Below are 16,858 nucleotides of genomic sequence, written 5' to 3'. Positions count from 1 at the left end.
ACCGACTTGAAACCTAGTTCCAAGAAATAATGCTATATATTATACAAATGCCAAAGGGTTTCAAGAAATACTAATTATTTGGTGATCCCATCCACCATGCCATGGTTGCTATGGTTACAGGATTCTGAAGTTAGGGCCTTGAGTAGAGGGTCTTAGCTATTGTTCAATGGGACTATTCAATAGTTTCCCACAAAATGAAATGCCCTTTAAAAAGGACGTTATGCCTCCCTTTTGCAGGGGTGGGGGTGGGGTCGTGTTTCTTTTGTCTTCCCTTTACCGACACATTTTCCTATGCTTAGGATATTGTTGGGTGCAACTTAATGCCCTGATATAGTATCTAAGCTTTGCACTCTGCCATCAGAACAAGAAGCACATTAAAATGGAAACCTTTGAGCCCCAGGAATGAATAGATACAAAGCATCCTCATCTGCAGAGGCACTTTCTATTGGACAGCATCCTACCTGAAATTTTGTCAGTTCTTTTCCATGTATTGCCCCAGGAGTAGTACTTCCTATCACAGGCGCTGATCTGTGTTTTCCCTCCCAGGGATTGCATGAAAGGAGAGGAAACAGAGAACAAGAAGATGGGCTGCACTGTTAACCTAATGGTGAGAGGACATGGGCTCTTCCCCCAGTCTACCCAAGGGAATAGTTTCATCGTGCCCTGATTGGCTTTCTACACATAGGTTACAAGACCTAAAATTTTACTGGTATTTTGGAGGCCTGAACTTTATCAGAAGCATTTCTACCTGAGAAAGGAGTAGAACTTTTTTTCAGTGTTCTAGCCTTGCCTCTTAGAAAAGTACCACCAGTCCTGATATACCTTGATTTATATCCTCCCCTAATCCCCAATCTCTGATGCACTTCCTCTTTCATAACATTAGTACTCCTACAGAGCCACCAGTGGTTCAATCCCAGCAAGTATTCAATCTGACTGGTCCATTTTCTGATGTCTCCAGGACCTCTCCTCCTCCTGCTGCTCAGCATATCAAGGGCTTAAATGGTGGCAGACTTTCTCACCTGATGTGTATTTTTTTCTCTCACACAGAACTTTTACAAATCTGAAATTAACAAAGAAGAAATGTATATCCGATACATCCATAAGCTTTGTGACATGCATTTACAGGCTGAAAACTATACAGGTAAGTCTTCTTGAAGATAGAATGATGGATATGGACAGAGAAAGGCTCCAAAGTGGTGCTTGCCCAGATTTGAACAGGGTTGGACCCAACTTATCCCTTCACCTTCCTCCTTCTCCTCAGCTGCTTTGTGGTAACTAGAGACAAAACAGGCAAAGCTTCTACTTTCTGCTATGCCCTCCACTGTCTTAGGCTGATACACTCCCCTTCCATCCTACCCACTGCTCTGAGGACATTCTGGTGCAGCAGGTTCAGAGCATTCTCAGCTCAGTGTCACTCCTCCTGGATAGTTTTTCTTAGACTTTCCAAAGCCTGGCCTATGCATACCTTGCCTTGGTATCAGGCTACTTCTGAGTCCCTGAAAAGAAGCCTTGGGCCTCTATACTGTCTTTCCTCACAGAGGCTGCATTCACGCTGCTCCTTTACTGTGAGCTGCTGCAGTGGGAGGATCGGCCACTGCGGGAGTTCCTGCACTACCCATCCCAGACAGAGTGGCAGCGGAAAGAGGGGCTGTGCCGGAAGATCATCCACTACTTCAATAAAGGCAAGGTAGGCTGGGAGTTTGGCCTAGTCATAGAGTGCTTTCCTAGCATGCGCGAAGACCCACTTTCAATTCCTCAGTACCATATACATAGAAAAGCCAGAAGTGGTGCAGTGTCTCAAGTGAGGAAAGCCCAAGGACAGTGCTCAGGCCTGGAGTTCAAGCCCAGGACTGGCAGAGGATACACTAGTGAGACACAAAAACCGTTCTAAAGCTGCAAAAACTTTTGCATAGCCTAGTTCAGAAGAGAAGTTCTACTGATCCACACAGTGCTGTCCCAAATTCTCTACCATGCTGACTTAGGGCCTCTCACTGGTCTGGATTTAGGCCTGTCTTCCTGGCATTAGTTGACCAGGAGTCGCTGCTTTCCACAGGCCCGGCAAGCTTGCACATAAGGAACATAAGCGTAGTGTCCGTAGATATGGATGGTTTTTGTGCATTAGTTTCTTTCTATGGGTTCATAGTGCAGAGTTAAGAGTAATCCTGATCTGGCTGCTGGTAGAACATGTGAGTAATAATGAGCACCTCTTCATCCCACACCGTAACAGTGCATCAGACATCAGGATTACACCTGACTACAGACTATGGAGTAATGTGTAAAACATGACAGAAAATTGTAGTCAGGAAGGGGAGAGGCCAGGTGCTGGTGACTCATGCCTGTAATCCTAGCTATTCTGGAAGCTGAGATCTGAGGATCACAGTTCAGAGCCAGCCTGAGCACGAAATTCCATGAGACTCTTTTTTTTTTTTTTAATTTTTTTAATTGTAATTAGTAAAAGGGTTACATGATATTTGCCAGATAGAAGGTGCATTAATTCACATACATTGATACCCTTTCACATGTCTTGGTACCCATTACCCTCCCCGCCTCCATGAGACTCTTATCTCCAGTTAACCACCAGAAAACCAGAAGTGGTGCTGCGGCTCAGTGGTAGAGTGCTAGCCTTGCATTGAAGAGCTCAGAGACAGCGCCCAGGCCCAGAGTTCAAGCCCCCAGCCGACTAGGAAGGGAGGAGAAGTCAGAAAGCTTCACAGGTCAACTTCTTGTATATATTTTCACTTCTTCCAGAAACTCTACCTTGATTTTTCAAATTGGAATAACTTTCATGAGGGACATTTTTCAAGTCCCTCAACCCTGCTGTCCCTGAAGTTTTCCTCTTCCCTTGTCTAGTTGGGAGAGCTGACCCTCAGTAGAACACCAGGGCCTAGCCTGCATTGAAGCAACTTCCTGGGTTAAGATGCATTTTTTTTTTTTTGTTGGTCATGGGGTTTGAACTCCGGGCCTAGGTGTTGTCCCTAAGCTCTACCACCCCTACCCCTTGAGCCACAGAGCCACTTCCAGTTTTCTGGTGGTTAATTGGAGATAAGAGTCTCACTATGATTGGGAGAGGGTGGGGGGAAGGAAATGAGGACAAAAACCATGAGAAGGGGTATCAGTGTGTGAGAAGGAAATGTACCTACTACCTGGCGAATGTAACAGTAACCCCTCTATACATTACCCTGACAATAAAAAATTTAAAAAAAAAGTCTCACGGACTTTCATACCCAGGCTGGCTTTGAAACACGCTCCTAAGATCTCAGCCTCCTGAGTAGCTGAGCTACCGTGCGCACACACGCACGCACACACACACACACAATCTTCCAGAGCTGGGAGAAGTCAATGGATTTTATGGTTAGCTTGTATCCTACCTAAAGAAGAGAAGCAAAGAACAAATAGCTAAGGATGTATGTACTTGCAGAACATTTTCTGCTTGTGTCCAGAGACAGCTCTCAAAAACCCTTACACACCCTAAGACTAGCAGAATGTCTTTAAACTCCTAGTCTTGCTATACTCTAAAGATCTGAGAGAGAGGGAGGTACCTTAGATCATCAGAGTCACAAATTAGGGCTAAGGTACCAAAAAGACAGATGAACATTTATCCAAATTGAAGACCTGTTTTGCTGGGAACCACTGTCAGCAAACAGTGATATTATAAATCCCACATAGAGCCCTCATCACCTAAGTGAGCAGTAGCCTATAGGCAACTCCTAACAGACTGGCCAGAAGTAGCTAAGCTACCCCCAGAGAACCGCCTTTCAGGCATACTGTTAGAGCTCCCTGGCTACAGCCTGCTTAAGTAGCACTTGAAGGTCGAAAGAGGACTGATGTGATGGTGCAAGGGGTTTTCTAGCTTACTGAGGCAAAGTCAATGTATTGGGCAGAGAGCCAGGCTCTATTTTAAAATTCTGTCTTATTTGTCTTTTTAATTGGGCCTGCAGTTTCAGTCCATCTGGCATTGATTTCTTCAAAGGATAGAAATAATATGCTGTTTTAGAAAAATACAGTCTCAAAGGAGATTGGTTTTCTTCTTGTGCTATCTCAAATAGTATTTTTAAAGTGTAGTTCTGAAAAATACAGTCCTATTATTTAAGGATCAGGCTGCAGTATTTATTGGTAGAATTATATGATAAGAGATTTGCATAGGAAACTATGGGGAGGATAGAATAAACATCATGTTTGATTGATCTTGCATTGGTCATTATTGAAGGTGGATGCTAGGTACTCTCTACATGAAAGTTTTGAGGAAATTTACATAGGTATTTAGAAGTTGGGAGAAGAGTCTGGGAAAAATCAAGCAAACTAATGATTCCAAGTCAACCAAAAGAGAGAAAACACTGTATTAAGAATGGAGAAGATAGAACTATAGCTCAGGGGTGCTTGAGTGCTGGTCTAACAGGTTTAAAACCCTGAATTTAATCCTTAGTAACACACACACACACACACACACTGAACAATATTGCCTTTTAATGAATTCCATTGCGGCCTTCCTCAAGTTGATGGGCTTGTTATTATAACAGAAGACACTCACAGAAACAGCCTGAAATCTAACAGGGCCAAGGGTCAATTTACATCTTAATTTAAACGTCAAGTCTTTCCATAAAGGAAGTTGTCAGGCCTACTACTGAATTCTTGGTAGCCTCCTCCTTTTGATTGTCTTACTTTTTCCTGAACTCAAATGATTCTAATGTTATAATCAGGGTTCCCTTCCTTAAGTATGTGGCACCAGTCTAGAGTCTGAAACGAAAGTAAATAATTTCTGCTCCCATGCAGTTTATCTAATACAACAAAAAAGACTAATATAATAAAGTTTTTAATTAAATAAGAGTAACAGAAAACATGTACAGAACAGTACCTGTTCTTGAAAGGTTAGTCCGGAAAGGCCTAGAGGCAGCAACGTCTGAGTAGAGACCGGAAAACTATGCTTCATCTAGAAAGCTATAGTGCTGGGCGCCATGTTCCTTAAGTTGGTTTTGAAGCCTGTGTTCCTTTATATGAGTGGAGCTATCAGGAGACCTTTTGTTGTGTTCTCTGGTGTATTTGATGTGGGCTTAGACCGTTCTGAGGATGCCTGAAGTATGGAATCACTGTTTCTATTTCTGATGCAGAGCTGGGAGTTTGGGATCCCACTATGCCGAGAGCTGGCATGTCAGTATGAGAGCCTCTATGATTATCAGAGCCTCAGCTGGATTCGGGTGAGCTTTCTCCCATTCTCTACCCCGCTGTGTCCAAAGGTGCCTGGACTTTCATGGCATCAAGTTTGAGCAAGCATTCTGAATGAAATGGGCCCCTAATTTTGTGCTTTGGACAGTACAGGAGAAGTAGAAGTCAAGATTCCTAAATAGTAAAGCATCAACCAAACAAGCAAGCTGAGTAAGAGTGAGACCTTACCAGAGGGGGGATGGGGGATAGAACGAGTATGTACTCCCCCCTGCCTGTCCCTGTCAGGTGGTGATGAAGAAGGAGGATTTCTTCTTTCCCAAAGGAAGGCTGGTCATACCTAGGGACTTGTTTTTCTTACCTAGATTGAGTTTCCATAATCCCTTTCTTAGAAGACTGTGTTAGGTAGGCCTAGAAGTTTCTTTAGACACCAACAACAGTCAAACCAACCTGAAGGCAATCACCTTTCTTGTTCACAGAAAATGGAAGCCAGCTACTATGACAACATTATAGAGCAACAGCGCCTGGAGCCTGAGTTCTTTCGGGTTGGCTTCTATGGCAGGAAGTTTCCTTTCTTCCTTCGGGTGAGTCCATTCAGGTGGTCACAAAGAGCTTTTACCCATAATTCATTTATAACTTACACTCTTCCTTTTAGCCTAGTCTACTGAATACATCTTTTCAAAGGATTGACCCATATAGCTTGATCATGGAAGTTGACAAAAGAGAGATCAGTGCTGGGACAAGACTATAGCATTGGCTTGTTCTAATGTCCCCAAAATGTGAGTGCCTAAAAAGATTTAGACTGACTGAGATTATAATCAGTTCTTCTCAAGAAGGATGTAAGTTTGGGAATCAAAACTAGCTAGATATATTGTCTATCATGGACAGGGCCGTTTTTCTCTAGAAAATAATTTCTTGGCAGCGTCAGTAACTTGAGGCTGGCTTTCCAAATTGGTCTATTTATGCCTTTCACAGTGCCATCATCAGACCAATTCACAGTACCCTGATTGTCATTTTCCTGTAGTGAAGAAATGGCATACATCATCAGGAAGCAAACTGTGTTGCTCCCTTTCAGTACCTGGGCATCCTAAGCATTCTTCATCCCCACATTAATTTCTGTTCAGTGCCATTCCATTCTGTATTTTTTGCATTGTTCTTAAATATAAGAAAAGCAGCTGGTGAAAACAATTTCAATTGGTGCTTGTGGGAAAAAGAGAGAGGCACTGCCCATAGAGATCATGGTTTCATAGGAAATTGTGCAGAACACACAGGTTGTAGATTGCCTACCCTTAGAATGTCCACCATGGCTCAGTCCAGAGGCAGTATGTGATTTTATTTATTTAGCACAACCCATAAATTCAAACAGTAGTTATCTTGAGAGCCTATAAGCTATATGCCATAAAAGTTTGTTCAGCTCTAACCTAAGATAAGGCTGGAGATGTGGCTCAGTGGCAAAAGTGCCTGCCTACCAAGCTTGAGGCTCTGAGTTCAAACTCCAGTACCACTTAAAAAATAAATAAATAAAATAAAGAACCCTAAGACTAGTTTTGATTGTTGGAATGTCCCAATTCCAAATGCCTTCCTAAAGTTCAATGCCCACAAATCTCAGCAAGCAACTGGGAAAGTTCACAGGATCTGTAGAAGTCCAGGATAACCAATTTCAGATGTGAACTAAGTTAGCTTATATTTTCCCTAGAAGCAATCATTCTAGGCTAAAAGGAAGACTAATCGGTGTGAAAATGATAATATAATCAGAGCAGCCTGGCACATTGGCTCACACTTGAATCCTAGCTACTCAAGAGGATGAGATCTGAGGATTGCCATTCAAAACCAGTCCGGCATGAAAGTTCTTGAGACTCTTATCTCCAATTAACCACTAGAAAACAGGAAGTGGGGCTGTGGCTTCAGGGGTGGTAGCTGTGAGATGAAGAGCTCAGGAACAGTGCCAGGCCCAAAGTTCAAGTCCCACAACTGACCAAAAAAAAAAAAGAGCAGTGGCCAGTAACCCTCACCATTTGTTGATATAAGTCTCATAAGGCAGCGGGGTAGGCAGTCTCACCAGTGGGCACAGTGGGACCTCTTCCTGCTATCCATGCATGACCAGCTGTGAGACAGGTAACATAGCAGGGTTTGCCCACAAGAAGACTTTAATCCACAAAGAGAAAACTAACCCAAACCAAACATGACATAACAAACAGTATTAAGAAACATATAAGTAGAATGATACTGGTTCACTTATACATTTGCAAAGGGGTTTATCAATGCAACAAATAATTAATACTATCTGGATACTAATAAATGTTTAGATTGTTTTACCAGCTGACAAAAGTGTCATTGAAAAGAACACAATGATCTTCCCGTTTATTTGGCATCACCCATAGCAATCATTCCTTGGCACACAATTGGCTCTGGTTGTTACCACAATTGCTTCCCCCACTCTTCTCTAGCAGGCTACTGCAAGTGGGCCTTCTAGAACTTCCAAAAAAGAAAACCCTTTGTTTTGCTTTTGTTTTTGTTTTCTAAAATCCCAGGCCCTCCTTTGCTCCCTTTCCCAAGTAAGCTATTTGTCTTTTCTCCATGCTCCTACTGCTTGTATCTCACCCCCAGTGCTGCCACACCACAGTGCAATTCTCCTTTCATCTCTCCTCTTCAACTGTTATTTTTCTTAAGACAGGGACTGAGTGTTGTGCCCTGTACCTGTCTCCAGGCCTGGTACAGAGGAGGCTCCTAGGACATGATTGTGAGATGAATAACTACTAACTCCCATGTACAGACAAGGCATAGAGTATGCTATTTTGGCAGAACAAAGAATATGTGTGCCGTGGCCATGACTACGAGAGGCTCGAGGCCTTCCAGCAAAGGATGCTCAGCGAGTTTCCACAGGCTGTCGCCATGCAGCACCCCAACCATCCTGATGACACCATCCTACAGTGTGATGCTCAGTGTATCTTTTGACACTTGGTGGGGGGGGGGATTACTGGGCTCCTGGGAGGTGAGTCCAACCAAGGCAGCTGTTCCTCAACTATACAGTTGATTCAGCTTTATTTACATTGGCCACAATCCCAAATCTGAAGTATGTCCTCTTCATAGAGGCCTCAGAACAGGCTTTAGCCATTGGTTGTCATCAGCAAGAAAGAAGCTGGCGTCTCAGGCTAGCTAATATTAGCAGTGTAGTCTCCACCCTGCCCTGTGAGAAGCCTGTCAAGGCAGTTAGGAATAATCATTATGGAGGGTGACCAAGGCCCCATTAGGGCTTTTGTTATGGGCAGATCCAAGCCATTGCAACCCTCTCTCTACATTCTTCTGACCTCTGCTGATCAGGAAAAGAAAGGGAGAAGACATTTGTCTTAACTCTGCTTAGGCCCCCTGAAATGTTACAACCACCACTGATTGTAGAGAACAAGGGCTGTAGTGTACCTTCTTTCCTTTCAGGAGCTAACAGGGTTCAGTTACTCAGGTCTTCCTCTTGGACAAGTCTGGATTTCCCTTCATTCCATGCCCAGACTTGCAGATCTATGCAGTGACACCCATTCCAGATTATGTGGATGTCCTCCAGATGGATAGAGTACCAGATCGTGTCAAGAGCTTCTATCGGGTGAACAATGTGAGGAAGTTCCGGTACGACAGGCCTTTCCACAAAGGCCCCAAGGACAAAGAGAATGAATTCAAGGTGAACAAATATTGGAAAGCAGGGGCCATGCTCACGAGTCCATGGGCTAGTCTGACTTTCTTGGGAAATCAGCACTGTGTCCCTTGGGTTAGGCAGGGTGGGGCAAAATTTGACTAACTGCCTGCTATTTGCCTGTGCCCTCCCTGCAGAGCCTGTGGATTGAGCGTACCACACTGACTCTGACTCACAGCTTGCCTGGCATCTCTCGGTGGTTTGAAGTGGAGAGGAGAGAACTGGTGAGATATGCTTTACAGCCACTCCGTCATGATTCTGGGAAGCTTTCTCAAAGGACTGAAGAAAGAACTTTTCTGCCTAGCCTCAGCTTCCCAGGTCAATCCTGTGACAAGAGCTTTGGGTATCTTCTCTCTTCTAAACCGTACAGCATACCTAGGCAGTAGGTATTTTAACCTCCCAGTTTACAAATAAGAAAACATTCTCTGAATGAAACCAGAGCTCTCTGAGTTTAGTGAGCTAGTGCTCTTTCTGCTTGTTGTATTTCCAGGTATCTGTAAGTACCTATCAGAAGGAAAAAAGTAGAAAGGGTCTAGGGAGTCCCGAGTCCATGGGACAAAGGAAATCAACATTACAGGGATAGATTGCTGCTCTCAGGAATGTGGTGTGGCATTATCATAGTTCCTGGGAGGATTGTTCTGTGTGCCACCAGGTGGAGGTGAGCCCTTTGGAGAATGCCATCCAGGTTGTTGAGAATAAGAACCAGGAGCTGCGAGCCCTGATCAGCCAGTATCAACACAAGCAGGTGCATGGCAATATCAACCTGCTTAGCATGTGCCTGAATGGTGTCATTGATGCAGCCGTCAATGGAGGCATTGCACGCTACCAGGAGGTAAGCTGGGACCCTGGTCCAGGTCCATATAAGCAAGATGGCTAAGAAGACAGTTGGGAAGCTGGGAAGCCTTCCCAGTTAGCTTTCTTCTGATTAAGCTGGCTTGAAATTGTTCTAAGGTGAGGCTATCCTCTCTTGATGTGACATAGAAGTGGCCTCCCAGAGCCATCTCTTCATGAGAAATGAGTTGTAGGCTGGCTAAGATGCTAGTCCCCAAACCCAGGCTATCATTCCTGCCTGCCCTACTTGGGTCATGCAGGCTCTGTAAGGCACTGGGGCCAGTATTCTGGTTCAGGTGACTTGATCACCACCAATCCTCAGGCATTTAAAAAAAAAAAAATCCCTGATCACCAGAGCTTCAAACAAGCCAAGTTAGAGATACTAGTGAGGAAGTAGCCTAGCTGCCTTTTAGGGGCACCTTTGCACTCAGGCCTCTGAAGCCCTATTTTAGGTAGTCCTTGGAAAATACCTTCTTACCTGGCCTTTTCTCTTCACAGGCATTCTTTGATAAAGATTACATCACCAAGCACCCAGGAGATGCAGAGAAAATTGCCCAACTCAAAGAGCTAATGCAAGAGCAGGTACAGTTTGCAGAATTTTGCAGCCTGCAACTGGTGGGATAGGCCACATATTGCCAGATGACTGCAGCTCCTAAGTCAATTCCCCTGCTTAACACAGAGGCCTTGTTTGGCACCCTGCTTAGGTCCATGTCCTTGGAATTGGGCTCGCAGTCCATGAAAAGTTTGTACACCCAGAAATGAGGCCTCTGCATAAGAAGTTGATCGATCAGTTCCAAATGATGCGGGCCAGTCTGTACCATGTAAGTTGATCTCTGACCTGCCCCTGCTGTACATGCCACACGCTGAAGGAAAATATGAGGGAGTGAGAAGCCGTCCCAGCCACAGAGGGGCAGGAGTAGATGTGGGTGCTATATTCAGAGCAAGGATGGTCAGGATCCTCTCCTTTGCTCATTCAGTGGAGGAGTCAGATCCAAGGGCAAACAACAGCAACAAAAAAACGAAAACTTTTTTCTATGTATTAGGCTATTAAATAGAGGTTTTCATATGTAGATGAAGAGCTAAAGTATATGGTCTACATGAAGGGATCTATTCCCAAATAATCTATTTGGAGATTATTTTCTTTGCAAGACCCTGGAAGAATTAAGGCATAGCCTGAGTCAGCCCTCTCTCCTCCTCCTCTCTTCCTCTCTTTTCCTTTCTTTCCTTTTCCTCTAACTCCCTTCTTCCCTTCCCTCTCCCCTCCATCTCAACTTCTGTGATGTCTAGTGACCCAGGCTCATATCTCAGAAAGCCTTTAGCACCCAGTACTTTGCTCTTGGCTGTTCTTAAGAGATATTCTGTGGCTAGACCAGACCCAGAGGCCTCCCAAAGTCTGGCCTGACCCTTCAGCCTCACTGAAGTGTTTAGCCCGTGATGGTACACATGAAGGACCTGTATTCCAGGACTGTTTTTCCTTGGCAGGGTCTTTACAGGAAATTATCTGGCTATAGATAGGGTTCAGATAGTCTTGTGTCTCCTGTTCATATATTTTTTACCCAATTTTTTTAACCATGGGACTGTTCCCATATCTATTCTAGAGAAACCTTCCTCTAACTCCCAAATGTCAAAGGTTATGATCCCAATTACCTGCTACTGTTTCATTCTCAATCAAACTCTACTCTTAATACCTACTAACATTACCTATTACTTGGTAGAGTAGAAAGGAAGAAGGAAGTGGGCCTGTTAGATGCTGGACCAGGCTCTCATGGACAAGAAGTTACTCTTTAAGGATGACCAGTGGCCACAGAGGCCGTAGTTGGACCACTCAGACTCAGTGGGTTTGCCCCTTGTGGACCTGTCTTGTTCTCGGAAGCTGGAAGTTGTCTTAGTCCCTCTAGTCTCTCAGTGCAAGTCTTAACCTGTTCCTACACAAATAAGGACAGCATGAAAAGTAAAAAGAAGAGAATATGTCATATTTTAAATGATGGTCATACTTGTCAGAGGAAAGCTTGTAGAACTTAAAATTTCTCCTTATTAGGATTCTCTCATGGTGTTTCAAGGTGAATTGTACAGAAAATAAATGCTGCCCCCTTAAAATGAAAGTGTCTACTTAGAAAAGAACCTGAGTGGTGTTGGCTTGTCTCTACTGTATGCAGACTTCCTCCTCCTAGCAGGTGGACCAGGCAATCTAAAGCCTAGCCACAGGAATCATGCTCTTCCACCTGGGCAGCCCAGTTACCGTGTCAGAAAGCACGACGTGCTTGTCCACATACATCAGAGTGCTTGTGCATACATAGAAGTGTCCTCTCAGACTGCACAAGCATATTTCAGCCTTATGCACAGCACTTTAGAAGAGAGGAAAACCTGCTACTTCTTCAGACTAAGCTCAGAAACATCTGTAGACTTAGAATCCTGTCCACTACAGATTGTGAAGGACTTGAGGAAACGTAGGACGTCATGCTTTGTTTCTTCAGACACAGAGGCATAGACTAATTAATATGCTCTCACCCAGGAGGGTTTGAGGTTAGAAGTTGCTACCATGGAGTCTACGTACTTAGTAAGAACTTAATTATGCCAAAATAGAACTGCTGTTTTTCAATTACATCAGGACTTTGTTTCCTGTTTCCCCATAGACCATGTCACAGGCAACTTAACTCAGGTCACTGAGAACTGGTCCATTTAGCAATCCAGTAAAACACATCCCCAATCCTTATGTAAGATGTTCTTGCTAATAATAAGGTTCTCCTCTCCTCCAACCTCCTCTCTAGCCCTATTGCACTTCACTTTGTATTAAGGGAAAGTCTTTTGTGCTCAGACCAACTTCAGCTTACTGCAGGTATGCTTTCTATTAGTTGAGTCAACCCAGGGTTACATGGCTTCTGGTAAGACTCTAGTACAGCTAGGGGAGTGTTTAATCATCACCTAAGATAAATCAGCAGTTCAGATGATGGTTCTCATTTGTTTGGACATTTGTAATCATCAGCCTGCTCATCCCTCGTACCCCTTACAGACCTATTCTTTATTCTCCACGAACAAACATTCATTTCTCAACAGGAGTTTCCAGGTTTGGATAAACTAAGTCCTGCATGTTCAGGCTCCAGTACTCCCCGGGGAAATGTTCTGGCATCTCATAGTCCAATGAGCCCTGAAAACATCAAGATGACCCATCGGCACAGGTATGGCCTTAGGACTGGGGAGGGTTCCTTCCAGACAGGTAAGTCTGGAGGATCAGCAATCGGAGAAAAAGAGTTATAGAGAGTACTTGTGTATTCTTGCATTCCTTTTTAACTCCCCTTGCCGTCTCCCCACAGCCCTGCCACACAGCTCTTGTCACAGGACCCAGTCACTATCCTGGGTGTACACGTGGTAGATGTACACATGGTATTGTGGGAATACAGAGAAGCTAGCATCAAATTAAATCATGAAGGACAATTAGAAACTTGCTAGGCAGAAAAAAGTTGAGGTTAGGAAAGCATTGTGATGAGATCCAAAGTAACGGACACATGCAGAACCCTTAAGGTGTGAACAAGCCACCTTGACAAGTACTTCATAAAATCCAGTGGCTAGAGCAAAGGACTGGAATTCCGGCACAGAAGCAGGGGCAGAATTAGTTGTGAACGGGCCTTCTTCATAGGGGTCTTTGGGCTTAACCCCATGGGCAGTAAGGATTATCAGTTAAGTTTATGGGAAAGAACAAGGTGAAGATGTGGACATTCAAAGTGTGACTGCTTGAAAATCTAGAGTTCTGGCCTGGCTGAGCTCAGCTGAGGATATTCAGGCTCTAGGATAGGAAAGCAAGGTTTGAGGGGAGATCTGTCACTTAATTTTCCAGTATGAGCAGCAACCCAAAACAAGAGTGGCCACTCAGTAAATGAGTAAGAACAACGGAGGGCTTTCTGGTGTTGACAGAGGAAAACTGATGGCAAGCTCATGAAGACTGGTGTTGAAGGGAATGCATAGATAGTTCAATGGCAGTTATTTTGAATGGGCCTTAGGACCAGGAAGACACCTCTGACAGGAGAAAATCTCACCATGATTGTGGGCAGGGATAGACGGTGGCTCAGCTAGCAAACCCTTAGCAAGAGCAATGTGAAATCCTTGACCTGATTATCATTCCTCTCCATAAACTGGGAACGTTACCAGACCGAGTGGCCATTTCAGTGAGCTCTATGTGGAGCTGTGCCAGTCCACTGTAGTCCTTCCCAGGTCTTGGGCTCCTGAGCAGCAGAATGAAGCCTAGGACTGCTCCAAGCCTCAGACGGATGGGAACTTTGGCTATAGAACCCTCCCAACCAACAATGGCCAAGGCTAGGGATGACGATAACACATCCCTCCTCTGTCCCTCCTTCCCAGCATGCTTTCTCAGCCATGGCCTGATTCCTCCCTATTTCCCCACTCTTGCTCACAGCCCCATGAACTTGATGGGCACAGGCCGCCATTCATCATCCTCTCTCTCCTCACATGCGTCTAGTGAAGCGGGAAACATGGTGATGATGGGCGACAGCTCCATGGGCGAGGCTCCTGAGGACCTGTACCACCACATGCAGGTACCAGAGCTGTCCAAGGAGAATGGGCAGGGTACCATGCCTAGAGGACTCACTTTTCTGTGGAAGACCTGGTCTGAGGGCTGGCAACACTGCCTAGTTCTCTAGTTTTTGCATTGGTAAACCCCCTCTCCAGAACTGGCAAGGCTGCCTTCTTTCTACATACCACTTCCCAAGTCTCAGTCCTCAAGCCTTATTTTCCAAGAAGGAAATCCAGTTTCAGACCTGGCTGCTCTCACTGATGGGAAATCCTCTGCCAGCTTACTTTCCTGCTTGATGTTCCTGATGGCTAGGTTCTGCATCCTCTATGGGTGCCTAATAGTGGGTGGTATGGGGAGTTCCTAGTGCTAGCCATCAGCCTGGCCTCCCTCAAGGCCCAGGACACAACATCCGGCCCTGGGTCTAGATACTTCAGGGCATGAAGAAGCCAACTCTAGGCTAGCCCTACAGTCCTGGACATTCATAACTGCCCTGCTCATTTCTCTCCTTTTGCAGCTCACGTATCACAACCCCAGGTACCAGGGCTCAGTCACCAACGTCTCTGTTCTGTCCTCGTCCCAGGCAAGCCCTTCTTCCTCCAGCCTGAGTTCCACTCACTCAGCACCATCCCAGATGATTACCTCTGCTCCTTCCAGTGCCCGAGGTAAGATGGCAGGGAGCTGCTTTGAGGAGAGGGCTTCACGGTTTCCACTCATCCTCTGTCTATGGTTGTACCTTTGAGAGGGCTCCGTGTCTTGGAGAATGTTCATTTGTGCTTTTAGCATCCAAGATTCAAGGGTTCCTTCCTCCAGACCCTTGTCTCTATCTGGCTTAGACATTGCTATGGCAGTGTCTACTACTATGGCTACTGTGCTGCCTAACCAGCACTGCTTTTCTACCTTGGTAATGACATAGCCCAGCAGAAGGCTTGTTTTTTTCCCATTCAAATGTTTGCAAGAATTAACATCCACTCAAGGCAAAAAGTAAGTCTTTTGGCTTAATGAATCACGTATGATGACAGAGTATGAAAAAAAAATTTAAAGGCTAAAACCCAACTCAGAAAAACAGTAAAGCAGTAACAACAACCAAAAACCTTTTTCTGTTGGACGCTGACATCAGGATCACAGTTTGAAGCCAGACCAGCCAGGAAAGTCCAGAAAACTTTTACCTCTAGCCAGGCTCACACTTTTAATCCTAGCTACTCAGGAGGCTGAGATCTGAGGACCAAGCTTCAAAGCCAGCTCGGGCACAAAAGAACTTGAAATTTATCTCCAATTAACCTCTAGAAAATGGGAGGTGGGGCTTGGCTCAAGGGTAGAGTGGTAGCCTTGAGCTGAAGAGCTCAGGACTGCACCCAGGCCAAGTTCATGTCCCATGACCCCCAGGAAAAAAAGGGGGGGCCAGGAGTTTGGCCTAGTGGTAGAGTGCTTGCCTAGCATGCACAAAGACCCGGGTTCAATTCCTAGGTACCACATATATAGAAAAAAAGCCAGAAGTGATGCTGAGGCTCAAGGCTCAAGTGGTAGAGCTCTAGCCTTGAGAAAGTCCAAGGACAGTGCTCAGACCCTGAGCTCAAACTCAGGACTGGCAAAAAAAAAAAAAAAAAGCTTTTACCTCCAATAAACTACTCTGAAAATATGAAAGTGGCACTGTGGCTTTAGTGGTAGAGCACTAGCCTTGAGCCCTGAGTTTAAGTCCCAGGAACAGCAAAAAGAAAAAAAGAGAAATACTTGCACTGAAATGGAAATCAGCCGTAGTATGTCAGTTTTAGTCTTCCTAGGGTTGGCCGTGGAATGTGGCAGTGGTCTGGGCCTGCCAGTTAGTCCATTAGATGTTGCTGCCAGGCTTCAGAGACAGGATCTTTCTGTTCTTCCCATTATTATACGCACAAAGAAAAATGGCACAAACTTACAAGATGGAAAATCACTAAAGAAAGATTTTCTTTAAAGTACACAAACTTTGAAGAGACTAGAAACAGTATGACCTAGTGGAAAGTCAGTGACCAGCTGGGAAAAGCTGTGACCATGTGGAAGAAGGAAATGTAGATTAGAACCGGACAGTCTCTCACTTCTACTTTTATCTAGTATACATTTCTGTGAAAGCAGGAGCTGAACGTGAAATACAAGTTTTAGTCTGATGCCCGTTTTACCACTCATGCTGCCTTCCTCATATGAACTATGGGATCCAGACCAGAGGCACCAACACTTGGAAGCGGTCCTCTCAAGTGTTAAACAGATGAACCAACAAATTGGTATATACTAAAGATTTGTGAGTCTGTTAAGATTACAAACATAAACAAGGGGGCCGGGAGTTTGGCCTAGTGGTAGAGTGCTTGCCTAGCATGCACGAAGACCTGGGTTCATTTCCAGAAGTGGCACTGGAGCTCAAATGGTAGAGCTCTAGCCTTGAGAAAATCCAAGGACAGTGCCCAGGCCCTGAGCTCAAGCCCAGGACTGGCAAACAAAAGAAAGAAGGGCATACTGAAAGATGGCTTTGGGAATAAAAAGGAAGGAAACTTTAGCAGTAGCTGTGAATATTTACTAGGAGATCAGCAGTGTCTTGCAGAAAATATTCCTGAGTAGAGCTATAGACACAAACTTAGCCCCTCCCCTGCTCCCAGCTGAGTTCTGTTGTTGCTTTCCTTAACCAGAAGTTTCTAAAATAG

General features: G+C 44.8%; 1 protein-coding gene across 8 annotated transcripts in view; it reads left to right on the top strand.

The window, feature by feature from the left end:
* Positions 1-16,858, top strand: part of Dock3 (dedicator of cytokinesis 3) — a 150,544-nt gene that overhangs the window by 120,678 nt on the left and 13,008 nt on the right. For 4 of the 8 annotated variants that reach the window (XM_090323337.1, XM_090323336.1, XM_090323341.1 and 1 more), the window contains 14 exons: positions 547-607; positions 1,048-1,141; positions 1,539-1,687; positions 5,106-5,192; positions 5,637-5,741; positions 7,960-8,101; positions 8,661-8,827; positions 8,977-9,063; positions 9,492-9,671; positions 10,169-10,252; positions 10,375-10,491; positions 12,725-12,846; positions 14,079-14,217; positions 14,710-14,857. In XM_090323337.1, the coding sequence (XP_090179463.1) occupies positions 547-607; positions 1,048-1,141; positions 1,539-1,687; positions 5,106-5,192; positions 5,637-5,741; positions 7,960-8,101; positions 8,661-8,827; positions 8,977-9,063; positions 9,492-9,671; positions 10,169-10,252; positions 10,375-10,491; positions 12,725-12,846; positions 14,079-14,217; positions 14,710-14,857 (1,682 nt within the window). The remainder of the gene's footprint in view (positions 1-546; positions 608-1,047; positions 1,142-1,538; positions 1,688-5,105; positions 5,193-5,636; positions 5,742-7,959; positions 8,102-8,660; positions 8,828-8,976; positions 9,064-9,491; positions 9,672-10,168; positions 10,253-10,374; positions 10,492-12,724; positions 12,847-14,078; positions 14,218-14,709; positions 14,858-16,858) is intronic. The other 4 variants (XR_016533464.1, XR_016533463.1, XM_090323338.1 and 1 more) reach the window with 3 other exon arrangements.

This window comes from Megascapheus bottae, chromosome 32 (assembly GCF_031878675.1).
Source record: "Megascapheus bottae isolate mThoBot1 chromosome 32, mThoBot2.hap1, whole genome shotgun sequence".
NCBI classification, from domain to species: Eukaryota; Metazoa; Chordata; class Mammalia; order Rodentia; family Geomyidae; genus Megascapheus; species Megascapheus bottae.
The sequence above is the reverse complement of the archived record's forward strand: the minus strand, read 5'-3'. Positions and strand labels throughout refer to the sequence as shown.